At 48.6% G+C, this 19,372-nt stretch overlaps 1 protein-coding gene across 1 annotated transcript in view; it reads left to right on the top strand.

Annotated features, from left to right (window-relative positions):
* Nucleotides 1-19,372, top strand: part of myo10l3 (myosin X, like 3) — a 217,982-nt gene that overhangs the window by 115,194 nt on the left and 83,416 nt on the right. Inside the window, exons 17-18 of the mRNA XM_080199296.1 lie at nucleotides 5,762-5,886; nucleotides 9,813-9,927. Coding sequence (XP_080055422.1) covers nucleotides 5,762-5,886; nucleotides 9,813-9,927 — 240 coding nt within the window. The remainder of the gene's footprint in view (nucleotides 1-5,761; nucleotides 5,887-9,812; nucleotides 9,928-19,372) is intronic.

The following is a 19,372-nucleotide window of genomic DNA, read 5'->3' as shown; positions in this document are numbered from 1 at the left end:
AGGGAGTGGAGAGTGAGGGGAATGGGGAGTGAGGGGAGTGGAGAGTGAGGGGAGTGGGGAGTGAGGGGAGTGGAGAGTGAGGGGAATGGGGAGTGAGGGGAGTGGGGAGTGAGGGGAGTGGAGAGTGAGGGGAGTGGGGAGTGAGGGGAGTGGAGAGTGAGGGGAGTGGGGAGTGAGGGGAGTGGAGAGTGAGGGGAATGGAGAGTGAGGGGAGTGGAGAGTGAGGGGAATGGAGGGTGAGGGGAGTGAGTGGAATGGAGGGGGAGTGGAGAGTGAGGGGAGTGGAGAGTGAGGGGAGTGGGAAGTCAGGGGAGTGGAGAGTGAGGGGAGTGGAGAGTGAGGGGAATGGGGAGTGAGGGGAGTGGAGAGTGAGGGGAATGGGGAGTGAGGGGAGTGGAGACTGAGGGGAGTGGAGAGTGAGGGGAGTGGAGACTGAGGGGAATGGGGAGTGAGGGGAGTGGAGAGTGAGGGGAATGGGGAGTGAGGGGAGTGGAGAGTGAGGGGAGTGGGGAGTGAGGGGAGTGGAGAGTGAGGGGAATGGGGAGTGAGGGGAGTGGAGACTGAGGGGAATGGGGAGTGAGGGGAGTAGAGAGTGAGGGGAATGGGGAGTGAGGGGAATGGGGAGTGAGGGGAGTGGAGAGTGAGGGGAGGGGGGAGTGAGGGGAATGGGGAGTGAGGGGAATGGGGAGTGAGGGGAGTGGAGAGTCAGGGGAGTGGAGAGTCAGGGGAGTGGGGAGTGAGGGGAGTGGAGAGTGAGGGAAGTGGAGAGTAAGGGGAGTGGGGAGTGAGGGGAGTGGGGAGTGAGGGGAGTGGAGAATGAGGGGAGTGGTGAGTGAGGGGAATGGGGAGTGGGGAGTGAGGGGAGTGGGGAGTGAGGGGAGTGGAGAGTGAGGGGAATGGGGAGTGAGGGAGTGGGGAGTGAGGGGAGTGGGGAGTGAGGGAGTGGGGAGTGAGGGGAGTGGGGAGTGGGGAGAGTGGGGAGTGAGGGGAGTGGAGAGTGAGGGGAGTGGAGAGTGAGGGGAATGGGGAGTGAGGGGAGTGCAGAGTGAGGGGAGTGGAGAGTGAGGGGAGTGGAGAGTGAGGGGAATGGGGAGTGAGGGGAGTGGAGAGTGAGGGGAGTGGGGAGTGAGGGGAGTGGGGAGTGGGGAGTGAGGGGAGTGGAGAGTGAGGGGAGTGGAGAGTGAGGGGAGTGGAGAGTGAGGGGAGTGGAGAGTGAGGGGAGTGGAGAGTGAGGGGAGTGGAGAGTGAGGGGAGTGGAGAGTGAGGGGAATGGGGAGTGAGGGGAGTGGAGAGTGAGGGGAGTGGGGAGTGAGGGGAGTGGAGAGTGAGGGGAGTGGGGAGTGAGGGGAGTGGGGAGTGAGGGGAGTGGGGAGTGAGGGGAGTGGGGGTGAGGGGAGTGGGGAGTGAGGGGAGTGGAGAATGAGGGGAGCGGTGAGTGAGGGGAATGGGGAGTGGGGAGTGGGGAGTGAGGGGAGTGGAGAGTGAGGGGAATGGGGAGTGAGGGGAATGGGCAGTGAGGGGAATGGGGAGTGAGGGGAGTGGAGAGTGAGGGGAATGGGGAGTGAGGGGAATGGGCAGTGAGGGGAATGGGGAGTGAGGGGAGTGGAGAGTGAGGGAGTGGGGAGTGAGGGGAGTGGGGAGTGAGGGGAGTGGGGGGGTGAAGGGAGTGTGGGGTGACGGGGTGGGGGGAGCCTGGTGGGTGGGTGGGTGGGGGGAGCGGGGGGTGGAGGGAGTGCGGGGTGACGGGGTGGGGGGAGCCTGATGGGTTGGGGGGGGGTGAGGGGAGCCGGGGGTGGGTGGGTGGGGGGGTTAGGGGAGCGGGGGGTGGGTGGGGGGAGCGGGGGGTGGAGGGAGTGCGGGGTGACGGGGTGGGGGGAGCGGTGGGTGGGTGGTGGGGGGGGGTGAGGGGAGCGGGGGTGGAGGGAGTGCGGGGTGACGGGGTGGGGGGTGCCTGATGGGTTGGGGGGGGGGGTGAGGGGGAGCGGGGGTGGAGGGAGTGTGGGGTGATGGGGTGGGGGGAGCGGGGGGTGGGTGGGTGGAGCGGGGGGTGGAGGGAGTGCGGGGTGACGGGGTGAGGGGAGTGGGGGGTGGGGGGGGGGGTGAGGACTCTGTGTTTTATTCTTTTCCTACTCGGTCCTATCACAGAGGAGGGGTCTCTGTACCCAGCAGCCTCTGCACTCGCTCCAGGGGGAGGGGCCCAGTCTCCAATCGAGCTGATTCCTCCCCCCCCCCCCCCACCCCACCCCCCCAACTCCGACCAATGAAAATCCAATCCATGAGCGGCCATTTTGGAGTGGGAATGACGGAGCCGGGAATCCTGTCTCTACAACAGGAACCAGGAGCACCTATCAGGCCTCCTGAATCTTTCTGAACAGATACTAATAGAGCTGCCAGGTTTTCCCCCATTTTCTGTTTTTGCATTAATGGAAATGAGAGAGAAAAAAACAGCAATGAAAAGAGAAAGCTCTGGAAAAGATTCATCCAGTCTGGCAGCATCTGTGGAGTAAGAAGTCTCACAACACCAGGTTAAAGTCCAGGTTAAAGTGAGCTAAGAAGGGCTAAAAGAGGACATGAGAAGACTTTGGCTGATAGGATTAAGGAGAATCCTAAGGCGTTCTATAGGTATGTCAGGAACAGAAGGTTGATTAGGGCAAGATTAGGGCCAGTTATAGACAGCAGAGGGAAGTTATGTGTGGAACCGGAGGAGATTGGAGAGGCATTGAACCAATATTTCTCTTCGGTGTTCACGCAGGGGGAAATGGATATAGCTGAGGAGGACACTGGGTTGCAGGGGAGTAGAATTGACAGTATTACAGTTGATAAGGAGGATGTGCTGGATATTCTGGAGGGTCTGAAAATAGATAAGTCCCCTGGTCCGGATGGGATTTACCCCAGGATTCTCTGGAGGCAAGAGAAGTGATTGCAGAGCCTCTGGCTCTGATCTTCAGGTCATCGTTGGCCTCTGGTATAGTACCAGAAGATTGGAGGTTAGCGAATGTTGTCCCATTGTTTAAGAAGGGGAACAGAGACTTCCCCGGGAATTATAGACCGGTGAGTCTCACTTCTGTTGTGGGCAAGGTTTTAGAAAAAATTATTAGGGATAGGATTTATAGTTATTTGGAGAGTAATGAATTGATTAGAGATAGTCAGCATGGTTTTGTAGCGGGTAGGTCGTGCCTTACTAACCTTATTGAGTTTTTTGAGAAAGTGACTAAAGAGGTGGATGGGGGTAAGGTAGTTGATGTGGTATATATGGACTTTAGTAAGGCGTTTGATAAGGTTCACCATGGAAGGCTTCTGCAGAAAATGCAGATGTATGGGATTGGGGGAGATCTAGGGAATTGGATCAGGAATTGGCTAGCGGATAGGAGACAGAGGGTGGTGGTTGATGGTAAATATTCGTCATGGAGTTCGGTTACGAGCGGTGTGCCTCAGGGATCTGTTTTGGGGCCACTGCTGTTTGTAATTTTTATTAATGATCTGGATGAGGGTATAGTTGGGTGGATTAGTAAATTTGCTGATGACACCAAAGTCGGAGGTGTGGTAGATTGTGAGGAAGGGTGTCATAGTTTGCAGGAAGGCTTGGACAGGTTGCAGAGCTGGGCCGAGAGGTGGCGGATGGAGTTTAATGCGGAGAAGTGTGAGGTAATTCACTTTGGTAGGAATAACAGATGTGTCGAGTATAGGGCTAACGGGAGGACTTTGAATAGTGTGGATGAGCAGAGGGATCTAGGTGTATGTGTACATAGATCCCTGAAAGTTGGGAATCAAGTAGATAAGGTAGTTAAGAAGGCATACGGTGTCTTGGCGTTTACTGGTAGGGGGATTGAATTTAGGAGTCGCAGCGTCATGTTGCAACTGTACACAACTCTGGTGTGGCCGCACTTGGAGTATTGTGTGCAGTTCTGGTCCCCACATTACAGGAAGGATGTGGAGGCTTTGGAGAGGGTGCAGAGGAGGTTTACCAGGATGTTGCCTGGTATGGAGGGGAGGTCCTATGAGGAGAAGCTGAGGGATTTGGGGTTGTTTTCGCTGGAAAGAAGGCGGCTAAGAGGGGATCTTATTGAAACATATAAGATGATTAGAGGTTTAGATAGGGTGGATAGTGATAGCCTTTTTCCTCGGATGGAGAAATCTAGCACGAGGGGGCATGGCTTTAAATTAAGGGGGGGTAGATATAGGACGGATGTCGGGGGTAGGTTCTTTACCCAGAGGGTGGTGAGGGATTGGAATGCCCTGCCTGCTGCAGTTGTAGGCGCGTTTAAGAGATCCGTGGATAGATTTATGGATGAAAAGGGATTGGTTTAGGTTAGAGGGTCATTGTTTTTTAACTGGTCGGCGCAACATCGTGGGCCGAAGGGCCTGTTCTGCGCTGTAATGTTCTATGTTCTATGTTCTAACCAACCAATAGACAAAGGAGGGGCCATCGTCATACTGACCAGAACGGACAACAACTGAGTATCTCTGGAAGCAGAGTTAACTTTCTGAGTCCAGTATGAATCATAGAATCTCTATAGTACAGCAGGAGGCCATTTGGCCCGTCAAGTCTATACCCACTCTTCATCAGAGAATCCCACCCATGCCTTATCACCATAACTCCACACATTTATCCTGCTAATCCCCCTGATCTACACATCTTGGGACAATAAGAGGAATTTAGCATGGCCAAAATAACCATAACAAGGGGGTGTGGTAATGGGGGTTGCTGTGATGGGGAGTTGCTGTAAAGGGGGGTGCGGTAACAGGGAGATGCAGTAACGGGGGATGCAGTAAAGGGGGGGCGTGCAGTATTGCGGGGTGCAGTAACAGGGGATGCGGTAACAGGGGGTGCAGTAACGGGGGCTGCGGTAACGGGAGTTGCAGTAACGGAGGTGCGGTAACAGGGGATGCAGTAAGGGGGGGGTGCGGTAACGGGGGGGGGGGGGGGGGGGCGGGGGGGGTAACAGGGATGCAGTAACGGAGGGTGCCTCAACAGGGGGTGCAGTAACGGGAGTGTAGTAACGGGGGATGCGGTAACGGGAGGGTGCGGTAACGGGGGGTGCGGTAACAGGAGGCGTGGTAACGGGAGGTGCGGTAACGGGGGTGCGGTAACGGGAGGTGTGGTAACGGGGGGTGTGCTAACGGGAGGTGCGGTAACGGGGGTGCGGTAACGGGAGGTGTGGTAACGGGGGGTGCAGTAACAGGGGGTGCGGTTACGGGGGTTGCAGTAACAGGGGTTGCGGTAACAGGGGGTGCGGTAACAGGGGGTGCGGTAACGGGGGGTGCGGTTACGGGGGTTGCGGTAACAGGGGTTGCGGTAACAGGGGGTGCGGTTACGGGGGTTGCGGTAACAGGGGTTGCGGTAACAGGGGGTGCGGTAACAGGGGGTGCGGTAACGGGGGGTGCGGTTACGGGGGTTGCGGTAACAGGGGGTGCGGTAACAGGGGGTGCGGTAACGGGGGGTGCGGTTACGGGGGTTGCGGTAACAGGGGTTGCGGTAACAGTGGTGCAGTAACATCATGATTCAGAGGTTTCTGTCATTACTATCAGCTCCCTCTCCCCGGGAAAGGACCGGCTCACTCCCCCTCAGAGGATATTTGGAATTCACGGGTGTTTGTCGAGTGTTTTGTGATCAGGGACATTGAAGAATTTAACTGTTTTGAGTAAATTGTTGTTCCGATTACCCTGGGATCCAACTCACTCTCAGCCTTCAGTTTTGGAAGAGGGAGGAGGTGTAAATTGGGAAAACAGTGAGAATGAAAGCTCTTTTTGTCATTCCCAGATGCCGGAGCAGTTTGACGAGGGAGTGGTTCGAAACCAGCTGCGTTACTCTGGAATGTTGGAGATGGTGAAAATCCGACGGGCAGGATTCCCAGTGCGGCGGCTATTCCAGGAATTTTATCTCAGGTGAGAATTGGATACTTCGATCTCTTGTGAACACCTCTTAAAAACATTTAAATGTTTTGGATTTAATATCTGTAAATTCCCTCGAAAAGAGCAGGCAGTGGGAGGAAATTAAACGAATTTGATGGGCTATGGGGAGGGATGTGGGGAATGGAGGTAGTTTCAGGAGAAAGCAGTTGGAAATATCTTGACAGAGTGACAGGAGGATCGGTAAATAAAGGAACAGGATCATTAGGAAGGAGCAGTGGAGTGTGAGTGAGTTGTGGGTTAACTGCTGCTGCCTGACAGGGTGGTGGAAGCAGATTCAGCAGGAACTTTCAAAGGGAATTTTATAAATATTAATATAAAGTGGGAGTTAAGAACCCCAAGACCCGCTGTACTTCCATTCCATATTATAGAGTCTGAAATTCCATCAGGGATTCAGTCTCCTGATTGGAGAAACCCCTGGAATTTCCAGGGTCACCTTGTGTACAAATCCACCAGTGAGTTCCTGGCACATCCCATCTCCCATTAGTCTGAAGAGCGTCCCTCTGTCCTCGAAGATAAATGCCAGTTTTTCTGTGAATACTCAGGACATGATTGGTTCTGCTGGGCTTCAGAAAGTACCCACCAAGGTCAGGGTTATTGAGGATGCTCCAGTTTCACAGAATGTCCACCAGCTTCACCCGCTTATGGGGCTGTTGAGTTATTCTGGCAGATCCATTCCACAGCTGGTAACCACTGGCTCCACACACAGGTTTCCCTCTTTAGCTGTAAGCAGGAGCGCTCACTCATGACATGAAATATTGAAAATCTACCTGTACGACAATGCGGATAGTCTTTCGAAGCTGTTGCTATCAGTCGGCTAAAGGCACACTGATCATAAAGACATCTGCCACTTGGTACACATGGAGATCATGCCCAGCACTCCAGTCCAAATCAAAAAGGCCCCTCACATTGACCCAACATTGTCCAAAGTTATGGACCTTGTGATACCTGGAAACGCTTCCATGAACTTCTAAGTCTCACCTGACATTCATTCTTCGGTTTTTGGGAGGATGGAGTTCTCTGTCACTTCAGAATGTTTGCTTTGGGGAGTGCAGTTATTGTCCCACCACCACTGAGGAAGCCACTGCATTCAGGACACTGTGTATAGGTCGCATGGAAGAGATTGCCAGGAGCTAGTTTTGATGGCCTGTCCTGGACCAAGGCATTGAAGCCAAGACTCGACCTTGTTCCTCATGTCAGTGTGAGGAACATGCTTCAGCTGGAACCTCTCCATCCATGGGATTGGCCAGAAAACCCTTGGCAGCACATTGCGTCGATGTGAAGGTCGATGCAATGTTCCTGGTGGTTGGGAATGCTCATTCCAAATGGCCTCTATTTCTGCTGAGAGCACAATTCAGAGAGAAATGTTCAGCCATTACGAGTTACAGAACAACTTGTGACAGATAATGGACCTCAGTTTGTCTCAGCAGTTTGAGAATTGTTTTGATAGACAGTGGATTTCATCATGTCATTTCAGTGCCCTACCACCCATCTACCAATGGATTCACAGAGAGATTTGTTTAAACCATGAGACATGCTTTAAAGTCATTACTCTATTTGAAAGCATCTAGACACATACTGATAACATCCAGAAACATACCACATGCTAAAACATCTCCATATTCCTATTAACGGGACGGCAGCTGCAATCATGTTCTGATCTTCTAATTCCAACAAAAACACGGCAAGTTCAACAAGATCAACAACGTGACCAAGTGGAGAGATGAGCACAAAAATTAAAGACTAAAGGTTCCTGTTTGGGACGAGAGGTTCTAATTCAGAATTATGCAACTGGAGATAAGCAAACTCCTGCTCCTAAAATTGTTCAGACACTAACCCATTTTGCATACAGTCCAAATGGTCAATGATCTCACCTGGTGGAGACATATTGTCTAACTGTTGCCAAGCTAACCTCCATTAAGGATACTTATGGAACAGCCTGAATTTTCCAGTGTGCCACCTCCAAATCAAGGAATTCCCACTCCAAACTCACCTCAATCTACTCTGACTGAAAATGAAGTTATCTCATCTTCATTGGCATTAGACACAACTCCAGATACTGCAACAACTCCGGATACTGCAACAACTCCAGATACTGCAACAACTCCGGATACTGCAACAACTCCGGATACTGCAACAACTCCGGATACTGCAACAACTCCGGATACTGCAACAACTCCAGATACTGCAACAACTCCGGATACTGCAACAACTCCAGATACTGCAACAACTCCAAATACTGCAACAACTCCAAATACTGCAACAACTCCAGGTACTGCAACAACTCCAAATACTGCAACAACTCCAAATACTGCAACAACTCCAAATACTGCAACAACTCCAGGTACTGCAACAACTCCAAATACTGCAACAACTCCAAATACTGCAACAACTCCGGATACTGCTACAGCTCCGGATACTGCAACAACTCCAGGTACTGCAACAACTCCAGATACTGCAACAACTCCAGATACTGCAACAACTCCAGATACTGCAACAACTCCAAATACTGCAACAACTCCAGGTACTGCAACAACTCCAGATACTGCAACAACTCCAAATACTGCAACAACTCCAGGTACTGCAACAACTCCAGATACTGCAACAACTCCAAATACTGCAACAACTCCGGATACTGCTACAGCTCCGGATACTGCAACAACTCCAAATACTGCAACAACTCCGGATACTGCAACAACTCCAAATACTGCAACAACTCCAAATACTGCAACAACTCCAGGTACTGCAACAACTCCAAATACTGCAACAACTCCGGATACTGCTATAGCTCCGGATACTGCAACAACTCCAAATACTGCAACAACTCCAAATACTGCTACAGCTCCAGATACTGCAACAACTCCGGATACTGCTACAACTCCAAATACTGCTACAGCTCCAGATACTGCAACAACTCCAAATACTGCTACAGCTCCAGATACTGCAACAACTCCGGATACTGCAACAACTCCAAATACTGCTACAGCTCCAGATACTGCAACAACTTCAGCCTGGTAAACCTTCACTGCACTCCCTTGAGAGCAAGAACATCCTTCCTCAGAAAAGGAGACCAAAACTGGACACAATACTCTAGGTGTGGCCTCACCAAGGCCCTGTATAATTGTAACAACACATCCCTGGTCCTGTACTCAAAACCTCTCGCAATGAAGGCCAACATACCATTTACCTTCTTTACCGCCTGCTGCACCTGCATGCTTATCTTCAGTGACTGGTGCACAAGGACACCCAGGTCCCTCTGCACACTCCCCTCTCCCAATTTACAGCCATTCAGGTAGTAATCTGCCTTCTTGTTTCTGCTTCCAAAAGCCTGGAATGAGGACTGGGCTTATTTCCACTGGAGTTTGGAAGAGCGAGGGGTGACTTGATTGAAGTTTAAAAGATTCTAAATGGTATTAACAATGTGGATGCGGAAAGGATGTTTCCTCCTGTGGATGAGTCCAGAACCAGGCGGCACTGTTTAAAAATTCAGGGTCACCCTTTTGGTGCAGAGATGAGGAGAAATTTCATCTCTCAGCGGCTTCTGAGAGTTGGAACTCTCGTCTCAGAGAGTGGTGGAGACAGGGTCACTGAGTATTTTAAGGCGAAGGTGGATAGATTCTTGCTTGGAAAAGAAATCAAAGATTATTGGGGGTAGATGGGAGTGTGGAATTATAAACACAGACAGATTAGCAGTGATCTTATTGAATGGCGGGGCAGGCTGGAGGGGCCGAATGGCCTACTTCTACTCCAACCCAAATGTTCCTATCAATCCCAGTCCGTTGCTGTCTGGGAGATATTGGCACCTGGTGAAAGTGAAATGGTTCCTTCAATAGTGCTTTCGGACAAGAGAGAACCCAGCATCATTATTAAAGAAAGTTAATGATGTTTTCATTTGTCTTTAGGTACAAGATGCTCCTGAAAAATCCTAACATTCCAGAAGGTGGGAAAGAGCGATGCATAATGCTGCTGAAACTCTATGACAATTGTAATTCTCACTGGCGTTTAGGGAAGACTAAGGTCAGTGAGGGTTAACCCACAACAAAGAAATCAAAATTTCACTTGGAAAGAGCGTTTGATTGGATTTTCTTTGTCTTCAGCTTTTACCCCACCTGACTCTGTAAACATTCCATCATCTCAGCCCTTTCCACCTTCTCCAGAAACAGAAACATTCAATATAATCATGGCTGATCCTCTGTGTTAACACCATCATTCTCCTCATTCCCTTCAGCTCCCTTAGTGTCTCTCTCCTTCCTTCCTAAACATATTCTGTGATTTATCCTCCTGTGGGAGAGAATTCCACCCTTTGAGTGGAGGGATTTCTCCTCATCCTCACACCAGCCAATGGCAAGCTGCCTCTGTGAAACACATAGTGAACAATGCTGCAAATCTAGTGCCCGGTGTGTTCTCACCAAGGCCCTGGACTGCTGCAGTAAGCCATCCTTGCTCCTGTACTAAAGCCCTCTTGCAATCAAGGTCAACTTACCACTGGCCTTCCTAACTGCTTATTGCTCTAGAGTGATGCCATAAAACCACAGGAGAAGTAGTTTAGGCCATTCAGCCCATCAAGTCTTTTTTTATTCATTCTTGGGACATGGGTGTCACTGGCTGGGCCAGCATTTATTGCCCATCTCTAGTTGCCCTTGAGAAGGTGGTGGTGAGCTGCCTTCTCGAATCGCTGCTGTCCACGTGCTGCGGGTTGACCACAATGCCGTTAGGGAGGGAATTCCAGGATTTTGACCCAACGATTGTGAAGGGATGCGGATATATTTCCAAGTCAGGATGGTGCATGGCTTGGAGGGGAACTTGCAGGTGGTGGTGTTCCCATTTATCTGCTGCCCTTGTCCTTCTAGATGGAAGTGGTTGTGGGTTTGGAAGGTGCTGCCTAAGGATCTTTGGTGAATTGCTGCATTGCATCTTACACACTGCTGCTACTGAGCATGGATAGAGGTTTATAAGATGTTGAGAGGTATAGATCGGGTGGATTCTCAGAGGCTATTTCCCAGGGCTGAAATGGTCACTACGAGAGGACACAGGTTTAAGGTGCAGGGGAGTAGGTACAGAGGAGATGTCAGGGGTAAGCTTTTCACTCAGAGGGTGGTGGGTGAGTGGAATCGGCTGCCATCGGTGGTGATGGAGGCAAATTCGTTGGGGTCTTTTAAGAGACTTCTGGATGAGTACATGGGATTTAATGGGATTGAGGGTTATAGATAGGCCTGGTAGGTAGGGATATGATCAGCACAACCTGTGGGCCGAAGGGCCTATTTGTGCTGTAGTGTTCTATGTTCTAATTTCCACCCAAATAGATTCAACCTTTTTTTCCATAGAACCAATATCATCTCTCACTACCGCCCTGATATCATCCTTAAATATCAGAGCTACACCACCTCCCTTACCTTCCTGTCAGTCTCTGAACAGTCTGATACCCCTGGATATTCATCTCCCAGTCCTGACCATCCTGTAACCATGTCTCTGTAATGGCCATCAAATCATACTCATTCGCAATGATTTGTGCCGTCAACTCATTTACCTTGTTTCCAATGCTACGAGCATTCAGGTGAAGTGCCCTTATGCTAGTTTTTGTACCTTCTTTTTGAATTCTAACAGCTCCATTGATAATATCTCCTGTGTTCTCTTTCCTTTTAACTTTTTTCTTAATTTTTTTATGTGGTTGGAACCTTCTCCCCACATTTTGTCCTTCTTGGACTTCTTACATAGATCCTCATCCCTCTGGCATATAAATTTAAACCCAGTAATTTTGTCTTCTCTTTTGTGACCTGATTATTTAGCATTTTGAGAATGTTATTGGTGTCTTTCAACATGAATGCAAAGTATTTGTTTAACTCCTCTACCATTTCCTTGTTCCCCATTATTATTCCCTCAGTCTCATTCTCGAAGGGACCTATGTCCACTTAGGTCTCACTCTTCCTTTGTATATATTTAAGGAAGTTTTTACTGTCAGTTTTTATATTACTTGCCAGTTTATAGTTTATCCACATAGTTTATTTTCTCCTTCTTTATTATTTTCCCAATCCTCTGTCTTACCACTAATCTTTGTCACATTATATGTATTAGAACTGTAGAATCATAGAAACCATAGAAAATTACAGCTCAGAAACAGGCCTTTTGGCCCTTCTCGTCTGTGCCGAACCATTTTTTGCCTAGTCCCACTGACCTGCACTTGGACCATATTCCTCCACACCCCTCTCATCCATGAACCCGTCCAAGTTTTTCTTAAATGTTAAAAGTGACCCCGCATTTACCACTTTATCCGACAGCTCATTCCACACACCCACCACTCTCTGCGTGAAGAAGCCCCCCCTAATATTCCCTTTAAACTTCTCTCCTTTCACCCTTAATCCATGTGCTCTGGTTTTTTTCTCCCCTAGAACAAACCAAAGTAGAACGTACAGGGTAAATGGTACGACTCTGAAGAGTGCAGTTGAACAGAGGGATCTGGGAATACAGGTACAGAATTCCCTAAAAGTGACATCATGGGTGGATAGGGTCGTAAAGAGTACCTCTGGAACATTGGCCTTTATAAATCAGAGTATCGAGTATAAAAGTTGGAGTGTTATGGTAAGGTGATATAAGGCATTGGTGAGGCCGAATTTAAAGTATTGTGTACAATTTTGGTCACCTAGTTACAGGAAGGATGTACAATGTTAGCAAGTGTGAGGTTATCCACTTTGGCAGGAATAATAGTAGGAGGGGTTACTATTTAAAGGGTGAAAAGCTGCAGCATGCTACGGTGCAGAGGGACCTGGGGGTCCTTGTGCATGAGTCACAAAAACCCAGTCTGCAGGTGCAGCAGGTGATCAAGAAGGCGAATGGGATGCTGGCCTTTATAACGAGGGGGATAGAATATAAAAGTAGGGAGGTCTTGCTGCAACTGTACAGGGCACTGGTGAGGCCGCAGCTGGAGTACTGAGTTACAGAGAGAGATTGAATAGGTGAGGACTTTATTCCCTGGAACGTAGAAGAATGAGGGGAGATTTGATAGAGGTGTATAAGATTTTGATGGGTATAGATAGAGTGAATGCAAGCAAGCTTGCATTAAGCTTTCAGTTTAATACTATAGGTTGAAGGATCTTGGTCTTTTCTCCCTGGAGAGACGAAGGTTGAGAGGTGATCTGATAGAGGTTTATAAAATGTTGAGAGGAATAGATAGGGTGGATTCTCAGACGCTATTTCCCAGGGCTGAAACAGTCGCTACGAGAGGACAGGGGTTTAAGGTGCTGGGGAGTAGGTACAGAGGAGATGTCAGGGGTAAGTTTTTCACTCAGAGGGTGGTGAGTGAGTGGAATCGGCTGCCATCGGTGGTGGTAGAGGCGAACTCATTGGGGTCTTTTAAGAGACTTCTGGATGAGTTCATGGGATTTACTGGGATTGAGGGTTATAGATAGGCCTGGTAGGTAGGGATATGATCGGCGCAACTTGTGGGCCGAAGGGCCTGTTTGTGCTGTAGTGTTCTATGTTCTGTGTTCTATCCTTGACTTCCTTGGTTGACCATGGTTGATTTATCCCCTTCCTAGAATCCTACTTCCTCACAGGGTATTTTCATAAACATCTGCCATTGTTGATTAACTCTCATTTCTGCTAAACCCTTTCCCAGTCCACGCCAACGGATTCTGACCTCATTCCTTTGTTATTTAAATTTAACTCAGTTGTTTCTGATGCAAGTTTCTCATTCTCAAACTCAATGCTAAATTCTACCATGTTATGATCACTGTTTCCCGAGGAGATCTTTTACTCTAGATTTCTTACTAAATCTGCCTCATTCTTCAATACACATTGCTGGATCGAACAAAGCCTGATCCCTGGTTGGATCCACATTATATTGTTTGAGGAAACTGGCCTGAATACAGTCTATGAGTTCTTTCTCATGGCTGCCTCAGCCAGTTTGATTTTCCCAGTCGACATGAAGATCCCACATTACAGGAAGGATGTAGAGGCTTTGGAGAGGGTGCAGAGGAGGTTTACCAGGATGTTGCCTGGTATGGAGGGGAGATCCTATGAGGAGAGACTGAGAGATTTGGGGTTGTTTTCGCTGGAAAGAAGGCGGCTAAGAGGGGACCTTATTGAAACATATAAGATGATTAGAGGTTTAGATAGGGTGGACAGTGATAGCCTTTTTCCTAGGATGGAGAAAGCTAGCACGAGGGGGCACGGCTTTAAATTAAGGGGGGGTAGTTATAGGACTGATGTCAGGGGTAGGTTCTTTACCCAGAGGGTGGTGAGGGACTGGAATGCCCTGCCAGCCGCAGTTGTAAATGCGCCTAGTTTGGGGGCGTTTAAGAGATCTGTGGATAGGTTTATGGACGAAATGGGATTGGTTTAGATTAGTGGGTTAGTGTTGTTTTTTTTTTAAAAGCTGGTCGGCGCAACATCGTGGGCCGAAGGGCCTGTTCTGCGCTGTAATGTTCTATGTTCTATGCTCTATTCGTGTCATGATTATTAAAGCACTGCCTTGTAACAGGCCCTCATTATCTCCTCATTTATTCTCTATCCTACGTGATAGCAATTGTTAGGGGCCTACAGACTACTCCCACCTCTGTCTGCTTCCCCTTGTCACTTCTTACCTCCACCCATATAGAGTCTATATCTCAGAATCATAGAATTCCTATCGTGCAGAAGGAGTTAGAACCATAGAACACTACAACACAGAAACAGGCCATTTGGCCCTTCTTGTCTGTGCCGAACCATTCTTCTGCCTAGTCCCACTGACCTGCACCTGGACCATATCCCTCCACACTCCTCTCATCCATGTACCTGTCCAAGTTTTTCTTAAATGTTAAAAGTGAGCCCACATTTACCACTTCATCTGGCAGCTCATTCCACACTCCCACCACTCTGTGTGAAGAAGCCCCCCCTAATATTCCCTTTAAACTTTCCCCCCTTCACCCTTAACCCATGTCCTCTGGTTTTTTTCTCCCCTAGACTCAGTGGAAAAAGCCTGCCTGCATTCACTCTATCTATACCCATTATAATTTTATACACCTCTATCAAATCTCCCCTCATTCTTCTAGTCTCCAGAGAATAAAGTCCTAACCTATTCAATCTCTCTCTGTAACTCAGTTTCTCGAGTCCCGGCAACATCCTTGTAAACCTTCTCTGCACTCTTTCAATCTTATTAATAAGATGACCAATTAGATGACCAAAACTGCACACAATACTCTAAATTCGGCCTCACCAATGTCTTATACAACCTCACCATAACATTCCAACTCTTATGCTCAGTACTTTGATTTATAAAGGCCAATGTTCCAGAGGCACTCTTTACAACCCCATCCACCTATTCTGTATCTGTATTCCCAGATCTGAAACCCTCTTCCTTACATAAGAAACATAAGAAACATAAGAAATAGGAGCAGGAGTAGGCCATCTAGCCCTTCGAGCCTGCCCCGCCATTCAATAAGATCATGGCTGATCTGTCGTGGCTCAGTTCCACTTTCCCGCCCTCTCCCCATAACCCTTAATCCCCTCTCTTATCAAAAACCCATCAACCCGCGTCTCAAAAATATTTAGCGAGGCAGCCTCCACCACTTCAATGGGCAGAGAATTCCAGAGATTCGCCACCCTTTGAGTGAAGAAGTTCCTGCTCAACTCCGTTCTAAACCGTCCCCCCTTTATCTTGAGGCCATGCCCCCTAGTCCTACTATCCTTTCTGAGCGGGAAGAATCTCTCCACCTCTATCCTATCCATCCCATTCATCATCTTATACGTCTCAATGAGATCTCCCCTCATTCTTCTAAACTCTAACGAGTACAAGCCTAATTTATTCAGCCTTTCCTCATAGCTCAACCCCCTCAACTCCGGCATCATCCTAGTAAACCTCCTCTGCACTCCCTCCAAGGCCAAAATATCCTTGCGTAAGTACGGCGCCCAAAACTGCACACAGTACTCCAGCTGCGGCCTCACCAATGCCCTATACAGCCGCAGCAAGACCTCCCTACTTTTATATTGCTTCAGCCATATATTCATTGTATATATCCTGTTTCTACTCCGACTAGCACCTGGCACAGGTCCTGAGCTCACTACCATTGAGATTGTACTTTTCAACTTAATCCCGAACTCCCAAATTCTGCTTTTAGGACCTCATCCCTTTTTCTAACCTATATCATTGGTACTGATATGTACCATGACCAATATATGTCAACACTCCACCTCCAGAATGTCCCGTAGCCACTCTGAGACATCCTTGACCCTAGCACCAGGGAGGCAACATACTATCCTGGAGTCTCGATTACGGCCACAGAAACGCTTGTCTATTCCCTTTACAATTGAATCCCCGATAACTATTGCATTCCTGCATTTTTTGCTCTCTTCAGTGCAGCAGAGACGACCCTGGTGGAATGGATTTAGCTGTTGCTGCTTCCCCTGAGAGCCCATTCCCTCCAAAATAGTATATCAGCTTTGTAAGGGAGTGGCACAGGAGATTCCTGCACTGCCTGCCTAGTTCTCTTGCTCAGTCTGGTGGTCACCCATTCCCTTCCTGCCTGCGGAGTCTGAGTTTGTGGTGTGACCACCTCTCCATATGTGCTATCGACAATACTTGCTGCCTCGCTGATGCTCCACAATGTCTCCAGCCGCTGCTCCAGTTCCAAAACAGGGGCTTCCAGGAGCTGCAGCTGGAGATACTTCCGGCACACACGCTGCTCCAGACACTGGAAATGTTTCTGGCTTCCCACATAGAGTAAGTGGAGCACACCTCAGCTTTTTATAGAATCATTGAATCCATTTGGCCCATCGAGTGATCTGTGATAAGAGGTGTTCCTCAAGGAAGTTCAGTACTGGGACCTTTGCTGTTTGTAATATATATAAATGATTTGGAGGAAAATATAACTGGTTTGATCTGCGGATGACACAAAGATTGGTGGATTTGCGGATAGCGATGAGGACCATCAGAGGATACAGCAGGATATAGATTGGTTGGAGACTTGGGTGGAGGTGTGGCAGATGGAGTTTAATCTGGACAAATGTGAGGTAATGCATTTTGGAAGGTCTATTACAGATAGGAAATATACAGTAAATGGCAGAACCCTTACGAGTGTTGATCGGCAGAGGGATCTGGGTGTACAGATACACAGGTCACTGAAATTGGCAATGCAGGTGGAGAAGGTAGTCAAGAAGGCATACGGCATGCTTGCCTTCATCGGCCGGGGCATTGAGTTTAAAAATTGGCAAGTCATGTTGCAGCTTTATAGAACCTTAGTCAGGCTGCACTTGGAATATAGTGTTCAATTCTGGTCGCCAAACTACCAGAAGGATGTGGAGGCTTTGGAGAGGGTACAGAAAAGATTTACCAGGATGTTGCCCTGGTATGGAGGGCATTAGCTATGGGGAGAGGTTGGAGAAACTTGGTTTGTTCTCACTGGAATGAAGAAGGTTGGGGGGAGACCTGATGGAAGGCTACAAGATTATGAGAGGCACGGACAGAGTGGATAGTCAGAAGCTTTTTCCCAGGGTGGAAGAGTCAATTACTGGGGGCACAGGTTAAAATATGAGGAGCAAGATTTAAAGGAAACGTACAAGGCGGATTTTTTACACAAGGGTGAGAGGTGCCTGGAACTCGCTGCTGGGGGGAGGTAGTGGAAGTGGATACGGTAGTGACATTTAATGGGTGTCTTGACAAGTACATGAACAGGATGGGAATAGAGGGATATGGTCCCTGGAAGGGTAGGAAGTTTTAGTTAAATCGGGCAGCATAGTCGGTGCAGGCTTGGAGGGGCCGAAGGGCCTGTTCCTGTGCTGTAATTTTCTTTTCTTCTTTGTTCTTTGAGTCTGCACCAACCACAATCCCACCCAGGCCCTATCCCCATAACTGTATACATTTACCCTAGCTAGTCCCCCTGACACTAAGGGGCAATTTAGTATGGCCAATGCACCTAACCAGCACATCTTTGGACTGTGGGAGGAAACCAGAGCACCCAGAGGAAACCCATGCAGACATGGGGAGAATGTGTAAATGCCACACAGATAGTGACCTGAAGCCAGAATTAAACCCAGGTCCCTGGCACTGTGAGGCAGCAGTGCTAACCACTGTGCCACCCAGCATATCCTGCCATTACTTAGCTTTTTAAAATAAACCTTTCAGTAATTGCTTAATATCAGCTAATATCAATTTCTCTGGAGCCCGTCTCCCCTCCACTTAGAGAGTAAATGGAACTAACATACAGATCAACCATCATCTAACTAAATGGTGTAACAGGCTTGAGGGGCTGAATGGCCTCCTCCTCTTCTTGTGTAATGACTCAAGGAGTTGAATACCTTTCTCCTGTACCTAAGAAACTGGTTCAAGGGGCTGAATGGCCTCCTCCTGTTCCTGTATAGCAGACCTGAGAGGCTGAATGGCCTCCTCCTGTTCCTGTATAACAGACCTGAGAGGCTGAATGGCGTCTTGCTGTTCCTGTATAGCAGATCTGAGAGGCTGAATGGCCTCTTGCTGATCCTGTGTACTAGGAATAGACAAGGTATTAGAGATGTTGGCAGCCTTAAAAGTGGGTAAGTCTCCAGGTACAGATGAATTTTGCCTTAGGCTGCTGTGGGAGACAAGGGAGGATATTGCAGGGGCTCTGACCCAAATTTTTTAATTCCTCTCTGGCCACTGGGGAGGGGGCCAGACTATTGGAGAACAGCTAATATGGTCCCACTATTTAAGAAGGGTTGTAGACACAAGCCTGGGAACTACAGACCAGTGAGTCTCACATCAGTGATAGGGAAACTATTGGAGAAACGGCTGAAGGAAAGCATCTATCTCCACTTGGAGAGGCAAAGCTTGATCAGAGCGAGTCAGCATAGCTTCATCACAGGGAGGTCATGCCTAACAAATTTGATTGAATTTTTTGAGAAGGTGACCGGGTGTGTAGATGAGGGGAGTGCAGTCATTGTAATTTATATGGATTTCAGCAAAACCTTTGACAAGATCCCACATGGAAGGCTTGTAAAGAAGGTAAATGGGATACAGGATAATTTGATAAAGTGGATTCAAAATTGGCTCAGTTGTAGGAGACAGAGGGTGATGACAGAAGCTGCTTTAGTGACTGGAAGCCAGTGTCCAGTGACATAGCACTGGGATCTGTGTTGGGCCCCTATTGTCCATCATTTATATAAATGATATTGATGACTATGTGAGGGGCAGGATCAGTAAGTTTGCCGATGACACAAAGATTGGCCGGATGGTTAACAGTGAGGCGGAGTGTCTTGGGTTACAGGAAGATATAGACGAGATGGTCAAATGGGTGGATAATTGACAGATGGAATTTAACCCTGAAAAGTGAGAGGTGATACACTTTGGAAGGAGTAATTTGACAAGAAAGTATTCAATGAATAGCAGGACACTAGGAAGTTCTGTGGGACAAAGGGACGTTGGCGTGTTTGTCCACAGGTTTCTGAAGGCGGAAGGACATGTTAGTAGGGTGGTGACAAAGGCATATGAAACACTTAGTTCTGTTCCCCTCAGTTG

This window comes from Carcharhinus amblyrhynchos, chromosome 11 (genome assembly GCF_965287045.1).
Source record: "Carcharhinus amblyrhynchos chromosome 11, sCarAmb.v2.hapA, whole genome shotgun sequence".
Classification (NCBI taxonomy): domain Eukaryota; kingdom Metazoa; phylum Chordata; class Chondrichthyes; order Carcharhiniformes; family Carcharhinidae; genus Carcharhinus; species Carcharhinus amblyrhynchos.
Note: the sequence above shows the minus strand (reverse complement) of the source record. Positions and strands in the feature narration are given on the sequence as shown.